Source organism: Colletes latitarsis, chromosome 7 (assembly GCF_051014445.1).
Source record: "Colletes latitarsis isolate SP2378_abdomen chromosome 7, iyColLati1, whole genome shotgun sequence".
Taxonomy (NCBI): domain Eukaryota; kingdom Metazoa; phylum Arthropoda; class Insecta; order Hymenoptera; family Colletidae; genus Colletes; species Colletes latitarsis.
Window position 1 is genome coordinate 18,595,582 of NC_135140.1, and position 8,928 is coordinate 18,604,509.

Below are 8,928 nucleotides of genomic sequence, written 5' to 3' on the forward strand. Positions count from 1 at the left end.
GTGTGCATCGTGTTAGTAACTAAAGAAAAGGGCATTTGTACACGCCGATAGATAAAAACTATGTTCCATTTGAACGCAAATTAAATTAATTTCTTATTCTGTTGCCCGTTAATTTTTTGTTTTTCGTTTGATCGGTTCCATGACGGGATTGAGCGACTGACACGCGACATGGAGAATGACATTTTCTTTCGATTTTGTAGGCGATTTTATAGGCAAGGTGTCTACTCTCAAGCGCAATCTTCATACAAAATCTAAACAAAGACTGAAAGAAAAGAAGACAAGTATGTAAATGTGGATGTAAAGACACGCTCTTCCTCATCACTGTTCCAATAGAATCTCTCATTAAATTGCCTGCCCTTGTGAATATTACAGTCTCAGACTTGCATGACACAGCCGTTGCCCGCGTTTCTGTTACGTTCTATTGTAGCTAGACAACCGTACATGTATTTAGAGCACATGACGACTATCCTGACTTGAAAACTTTGGACTTGATAGTCACCTTCACCGTGCATGAGTCCATATTGGGGTCCTTCGGTGTCTCTGGACGACACCTCGAAATCTGAACGTTTCCTATTTTTTCAGGCATGTGTGACTCCTACGTGAAGGTGAGGCTACTCCCAGAGGAAAAGTTCACCGACGTAAAACTACCAAAGACTCATGTACAGAAAGAAAACTTGTATCCTCTCTTTGATGAAATCTTCAACATGTAAGTGACAATACAAACACCTTATATACAGGGTGTTCGGCCACCCCTGCGAAAAATTTTAATGGGAGATTCTAGAGGCCAAAATAAGACGAAAATCAAGAATACTAATTTGTTGATTGAGGCTTCGCCAAAAAGTTATTAACGTTTAAAGTTTCACCCGTACTGAATTTTTTTTCTCGAAAGTGGGTAGGATTTCGAGGGTATGTCTATTGACCAAAAATGATTGTAATTGACCCCTGCAACTGAAAATAATTTTTTTAAAACGATTCGAAATGTTTTAATTTTGTCGAAAAATTTCACACCTTCTCGAATTTTTTTCTAGAAAGTGGGTAGGATTTCGGGGGTATGTCTATTGACCAAAAATGATTGTAATCGACCCCTGCAACTGAAAATAATTTTTTTAGAACGATTCGAAATGTTTTAATTTTGTCGAAAAATTTCACACCTTCTCGAATTTTTTTCTAGAAAGTGGGTAGGATTTCGAGGGTATGTCTAATAACAAAAAATGATTGTAATCGACCCCTGCAACTGAAAATAATTTTTTTAGAACGATTCGAAATGTTTTAATTTTGTCGAAAAATTTCACACCTTCTCGAATTTTTTTCTAGAAAGTGGGTAGGATTTCGAGGGTATGTCTAATAACCAAAAATGATTGTAATTGACCCCTGCAGCTGAAAATAATTTTTTTAAAACGATTCGAAATGTTTTAATTTTGTCGAAAAATTTCACACCTTCTCGAATTTTTTTCTGGAAAGTGGGTAGGATTTCAGAGGTATGTCTAATGACCAAAAATAATTGTAATCGACCCCTGCAACTGAAAATAATTTTTTTAGAACGATTCGAAATGTTTTAATTTTGTCGAAAAATTTCGCACCTTCTCGAATTTTTTTCTAGAAAGTGGGTAGGATTTCGGGGGTAGGTCTATTCACCAAAAATGATTGTAATTGACCCCCGCAACCGAAAATAATTTTTCCAAAACGATTTGAAATTTTTTTTTTCCGTCGAAAAATTTCACACCTTTCCGAATTTTTTTCTCGAAAGTGGGTAGGATTTCGAGGGTATGTGTAATGACCAAAAATGATTGTAATTAACCCCCGGAACCGATAATAATTTTTCCAGAACGATTTGAAATTTTTGAATTTAATTATTAATAACTTTTTAACGAAGCCTCCATCAACAAATTGATTTTCGTCTTATTTTGACCTCTAGAATCCCTCATTAAAATTTTTTCCAGGGGTGGCCAAACACCCTGTATGATTTGAACAGCCTAAGAATAGAAATAAACCTAAACTAAATATATACATGAATAGTATGCATTTGATTCACTGATGTACAAATGTCTTATACATTGCAAGACTTTTTTCAAGACTACAAGAATTTTTTCAGTCCTCTAAATATGGAACAAAGGACAACAGAAGATGCAATAATAGCCTTTGAATTGAAGGACAAGGACTTTTTCAAATCCAGATTCTTATCCGAGGCTTTTCTGCCATTCAGTGAAATCCCTGAAACAGGATCAAACCAAGGAATTGAAACTCTGAACCAAATTCATCTGAAACTTTCGCGTCCAACGAAAAGAAGTAAGTTTCAACCACAGTTCCTTACGTCCACTCTTTTCCACTTTGATCTTTTTACTGTACTCTACAACTAAACTACTTTCCATTAACTGTTTCCCTCTATTTTCCGTTTAGGTACTGATATAATACAAGCATTGGAACAGAGGAAAGGTGACAACCAGGCGATGGAATTTTTATCAAGACTCAGTTCAAAGGCTGAACGAAAATAATTAGTTTTACTTGCAAAATAAGAGACAAGCATTGCGCAATCTGTGCTGCATCGATGAAATGATGTTTCAAACAATGAATATGGGTGCTACTATAAGTAAGAACGAACTAAGTTAATTATACAGAAATGAAGGATTGCAGTAGGGTATATTGTTTCTTTGCGTATAATTCGTATCTGTTAATTGGATAAACTTTCTCATCATCAGACAAAGAATCATTTATTTATGAACGTTTTCGTGAAATTGTGCATTTTTCTCGATTGTCGTCAATACTCTACATCGGAAGATTCTCATGATTTGCAGTCGCAAATTACAAGATACAAATGTTACGATTTCTGTTGATCGTTAAATTAATTTTTCACGTAAGAACACATTGTTTCTCTTTCATGTATACACATTCATCTCGCCTGTATAAAAGTAAGGAAACGAAAAAAAAAAAAAATAACGCTGTTAAATAAGAGACGTATTTTTATACACATTTTGTGAACACGCTATTTTAAGTGATTATAAATCATTTCTAGGCTGTGCGTCGCTTCGAATATCGCGTATCTTCGCGACCAGAATGCAGAATGTAGCATTTCAATACTAAGGAAAAACTGTAAGGCTGAATGAGTCCTACTTATGAAAAATATACATATTTATCATAAGTCTATGGTACACGTAATTGCAATAAAATAAATATTTCCTAGATCCGCTGTTAAATCTTGTAAAAGAAGAATACGAAAATGTAACTTAACATTGTACGTACGCAGGACTGCAATTGTCAGTCGAACGCGTCTTCATGGCACACGTAAGTAATAAATAAAAAATAGCTAGAACGTTCACTACTTTTTACGAAAGAAGAATATCTGTAAATGATTCAACAATACCTACTTGTATAAGAGTTTAAAATCATATTCTCGACAGGAACAAGGTGAAAAGCAGTAGTTCAATTGGTCAACTTTTGACGCGAATAACTTCAAAGAATTCTAGTTCTCATCATTTTTATCATTCTTTTCCTTTCCCCATTATTCTCTTAACTATAAAATACATGTCACCTCTTTGCAAGGCCGCCAGCAATTTGGAAATATTCCGGGCACTTTGGAAATCCGGATGGTAAAACGCCCAAGTTTGTCGTGAAATAGTTCATTATTATCAACGATAGATGGCGCTTATTTTTCGACCTCAAACCCCCTGGTGCTAAAACGTCCAAGTTTGTCGTGGAATAGTTCTTTATTCGCAACGATAGATGGCGCTTATTTCCCGACCTCAAACCCCCTGGTGCCAAAACGCCCAAGTTTGTCGTGGAATAGTTAAACATGTCGATAAAAGACCGCCATCTAACGTTGAAGGTAACGAATTATTCCACGACAAACTTGGGCGTTTTAACACCAGGGGGTTTGAGGTCGGGAAATAAGCGCCATCTAGCGTTGATAATAACGAACTATTCCACGACAAACTTGGGCGTTTTAGCACCAGGGGGTTTGAGGTCGGGAAATAAGTGCCATCTATCGTTGAAAATAACGAACTATTCCACGACAAACTTGGGCGTTTTAGCACCAGGGGGTTTGAGGTCGAAAAATAAGCGCCATCTATCGTTGATAATAATGAACTATTTCACGACAAACTTGGGCGTTTTACCATCCGGATTTCCAAAGTGCCCGGAATATTTCCAAAATGCTGGCGGCCTTGCAAAGAGGTGGCATGTATCTTATAGCTAAGGGAATAATGGGGAAAGGAAAAGAATGGTAAAAATGATAAGAACTAGAATTCTTTGAAGTTATATCATTTATTGCCATAGATTTACATTATACAAAGCTTTAATACATACATAACATGTCAGTAGTGTCAACGAAAAATCGTATTAATAATATACATATGGGGGGAATCGTATTAATAATAGACATATTAATAATATTCACAATATACAGAAGGGGGGTACTTTGCTTATGTTAGCCTACATAGTTCGCAAAGTAAAAATTCACCGAAGCTGCCCAAAGTAAGTTCGGACTGTCTCGTGGGAGTCGAGAGAAAAAGGCTCACACTTCCCCCCTTGCTCTTGAACAATTAATATCCGACCTCCCGTCAACAGGTCTCCACTGGCCTCTGCTGACCGCTGCTGACCACTCCTGGAATTTCTGACAACGTATAACGATTACAACTGACGTCTGCCAGTCTCCGCTGGCCTCTGCCGACCGCTACTGACCACTCCTGTTACTTCTGACAACGTATAACGATTACGGCTGGCTACTGTTAGTCTTTCCCAGCTTCTGCTGACCGCTGTTGACCACCGCTTATATTTCTGACATCGAATAACGATTACTACTGACGTCTGCCAGCCTCCGCTGGCCTCTGCTGACCGCTGCTGACCACTCCTGTTACTTCTGACAACGTATAACGATTACAACTGGCTACTGTTAGTCTCTCCCAGCCTCTGCTGGCCTCTGCTGACCACCGCTTATATTTCTAACAACGTATAACGGCTGTTACTGACTGCTCCTGATTACTGCTTGCCTCTGCTGGACTCTGCTGACCGCTACTGACCACTCCTGATACTTCCGACAACGTATAACGATTACTACTTGTTACTGCTTGCCCCTGCTGGACTCTACTTGCCTCTGCATGCCTCTGCTGGCCTCCGTTGGCCTCTGCTGACCTAAGCTGGCCTCTGCCAACATCTCCCGACGTCAGCTGACCATCGCTGACCACTGCTGACCGTTGCTGACAACTTGTCACATGATATAATATAATATAATATGTTTATATGTAATAAAGTTTTGTATAATGTAAATCTATGACAATAAATGATATAATTTCAAAGTATTCAATGTGTTCTCATCATTTTTTACCGTCCTTTTCCTCTCCAAATCATTCTCTTACCTATAAGATGCGTACCACCTTCTTCGCAAGTTCACCAGCATTTTAGAAATGTTCCGGGAACTTTGGAAATCCGAATTTGACCTTGACCTTGGCCCAGTTTCGAAAGTGGGTCAAGGCCATTCGAATCTTAGAAAAATTCCGGGCGCTTTGGAAATCCGGATGGCCTTGACCCAATTTCGAAAGTGGGTCAAGGCCATTCGAAATTTTAGAAATCTTCCGACCGACTTGGAAATTCGGATGGCCTTGACCCAATTTCGAAAGTAGGTCAAGGCCATTCGAAATTTCAGAAATCTCTGGGCCGACTTGGAAATCCGGATGGCCTTGACCCAATTTCGAAAGTGGGTCAAGGCCATTCGAAATTTTAGAAATCTCCGGGCCGACTTGGAAATCCGGATGGCCTTGACCCAATTTCGAAAGTAGGTCAAGGCCATTCGAAATTTTAGAAAAATTCCGGGCGCTTTGGGAATCAGGATTTGGCCTTGACCCAGTTTCGAAAGTGGGTCAAGGTCACCGGCATTTCAGAAAACGCTCCGGGCACTTTGGAATTCCAGTTTTAAGTAGAGAAACGGTTTCTTATAACTAAGGGAATAATGGGGAGAGGAAAAGAAAGGTAAAAGTGATGAGAACACATAGAATTCTTTGAAATTATATCATTTATTGTCATAGATTTACTTTATACAAAGTTTTAATACATGTACATCATGTTAGAAGTTGTTAACAAAGGTCAGTGTGGTCAGCAGGGGCCAGCAGAGGTCAGCAGAGGGATGCAGAGGCATGCAGAGACTAGCAGGGGCAAACAATAGCAAGTTGTAATCGTTATACATTGCCAGAAGCATCAGAGGTGGTCAGCAGCGGTCAGCAGAGATGAGCAGAGGCATGCAGTGGCAAGCAGAGATGAGCAGGGGCGAAGAGTAGCATGTAGTAATTGTTATACGATGTCAGAAGCATCAGGGGTGGTCAGCAGTGTTCAGCAGAGGCCAGCAAAGGCATGCACAGGCAAGCAGAAACCTGCAAAGGCCAGCAGAGACTTGTGGGGGCATGTAGTAGTAAGTATTAATCGTTATACATTATCAGAAATACCTACAGTGGTCAGTAGCGTTCGGCAAAGGCCAGGAAAGTTCAGCAGAGACAAGCACACGCTGACAGAGATCAGCAAAGACCAACAGAGGTTAGCAGAAGTCAGTAGTAATCGTTATAGGTTGTCAGAAGTATAAGCGATGGTCAGCAGAGTCCAGCAGAGGCAAGCAGTAATCAGGAGCAGTCGGTAACAGTCGCTGTATGGTGTCGAAAGTTGTCGGGAGTAGCACTGATCTTCTGACTCTCCTTCAAGAGTCTCAGCCATAGATGCCAGATTCAGCACCCGGTGCGATACTCACACATGGCAGATCACGCGTACGTGAGCTCGTAGAGTTTCGGAAAGTCGACAAAGGCAAACTGACACATGCCCTCTTTCTCGATTATTCCGAAGCTCCCCGAAGTAATTTCGGTCCGCCTCGTGGGAGGAGAGAGAGAAAGGCTCACATTTGCCTTCTCGCTCTTAACAACTGAAATCCGACCTCCCGTCTACGGCATACGATTTGGAATCTCGAGCCGTGATTTTCGACTACCCAGGCATTTTTATTTTCCGACCTATGTAGGCGCACATAAGCAAAGTACCCATAATGGAAAAAAAATTTTGTAAAATTTATTTTACGGAAATACACGTTTTAAGACCCCCTGATCATATTTTAATTATTGAAAAAGAAGAAATTTTTTTTATTATTCCCATGTATGAGTGTACATATGTATATTATTAATACGATTGAGTATAAATGGCTGAATGAATTTAAATGGAACTTTACATTTAAGTTTTATGTTCTCATTTCAAAGTCCGATTAGTCTTTGACTATAATCAGCCCATGGATAATAATGATTATATCTCTTGTTTCATAGTTGTTCCGATACATAGGCGTAATTTATAAAAGATCTTTTAAGTGTTTCATATAAATCTTGGGAAGAATTCAATTTTATGTAAAAAAAATTAAATAAACTTTTTCTTTATCTTCTCTAGAGAAGAAAAACTTAAATGAAATCTTATACATTACATGCTAACTTAAATCGCATTGAAAACGAATACCACAAATGTTTTAGAATAATGTGCAAAATGGTCTCACTCGCAAAGGGTTAATTGAGAAATAAATGCTTGGTAATTAAAAACAGCAGTAAGCAGCTTAACCGACTGGGATTTTCGTTAAAACAAATTGAAAACTCGGTTCTAACAAGGGAAAGTTGGAATGGTACCCGGTTTTGGGTTAAGTTTTACTGCAAGATATTATTAAAGTTATTACAGCTACTTATCTTGAGAAATAGAACCAAATTCACCAATAACTAACGCGGCGTGAATGATGAAGTATTTGGCTACTAATTCGAGCTTCTTTTGCTCTGCAGGTTCGAATCCTGCTAAAAGAAATCTTTTTTTTTTTAATTATATTTTAATCGTACACTAAATGTGACATTATATTTTTGTCTGATCTTCGAATATTTTTTTTTAAAGTTGAATTTACCAATTACATTTAACATGTGTTATTTTCAATATATGAAGTACATGAATCTGGATGGTATTTTTCGTAAAAACAGTCAAAACATAAAAATTTTAAACACCACGTACATCTAATGAAAATTCTGTTTTCACAGAAATTACAAAATTTTGTATTTAACTCTGATGGAAAGATCGCTTCATTTACATTGATATAATGTGAATGATTTTCGGATTTCGATTTACTTGTACCTCGTACTTTTTACCTTATACTTCAGGTAAAAAGGGATATAACTGGCTAAAACAGTTTTATGATAGTACCTGCTAACTCATGTTACTGTTCTAAAATGAAACGCTATGTTTTGTACCTTTAAAAATATTCGACTATGTCCTTTTCAAATTTAAAATCCAACCCATACTTTGTATCATACTGGCAAACGGGATCACTATTCCTTTGTTTTTAAACGGTTTGATGGTGGGGATCTCGTGACTATTGCTCGTATGTACATTAATCAAAAATTAATGTATCTACGAGCTCTTTTTTCATTACATTAGTTTAAACATTTCAATATTGCACATTGCATAATTAAATAACAATTTTTTACATTTCCCTCCTGATGGAAGAGACCACCACTTTCCCGTGGTTTCCATTGAACGGTATCGTGCACGTTATTAATTTTTATGGATCGATACAATCATTTTTTTATGCAAAATTATGCCAAATCAAACATATAATATTTAGTTCGTCATAACAAATTGATACGGTTAACTCAAAATATATCGAGGAAAATCATTATTAATTAATTTCCGCAACTATTAATTCTACTTTTTTGTTTATGTTATAAAAATAAGAACTCTTATTGAAAAATGCCACAACGTGCACGATACTGGCAAAGAGTGGACTCTCATTTTAATTTATTAATTTTCAATCTTAAAGAATTTTGATTTTGAAAAATAGAATTATTAATATACATATGTACGCTCATACATGGGTATAATAAAAAAAAATTTCTTTTTTTTCAATAATTAAAATATGATCAGGGGGTCTTAAAACGTGTATTTCCG

General features: G+C 37.4%; 1 protein-coding gene across 16 annotated transcripts in view; it reads left to right on the plus strand.

Moving 5' to 3' along the window:
• Stac (C2 and C2B_Munc13-like domain-containing protein staccato) overlaps positions 1 to 3,177 on the plus strand; it is a 32,647-nt gene extending 29,470 nt beyond the window's left edge. For 14 of the 16 annotated variants that reach the window (XM_076769972.1, XM_076769975.1, XM_076769968.1 and 11 more), the window contains 4 exons: positions 201 to 281; positions 583 to 706; positions 2,093 to 2,286; positions 2,398 to 3,177. In XM_076769972.1, the coding sequence (XP_076626087.1) occupies positions 201 to 281; positions 583 to 706; positions 2,093 to 2,286; positions 2,398 to 2,492 (494 nt within the window). In that variant the 3' untranslated portion in view covers positions 2,493 to 3,177. The remainder of the gene's footprint in view (positions 1 to 200; positions 282 to 582; positions 707 to 2,092; positions 2,287 to 2,397) is intronic. The other 2 variants (XM_076769969.1, XM_076769984.1) reach the window with 1 other exon arrangement.
• Positions 3,178 to 8,928: the final 5,751 nt, after the last annotated feature.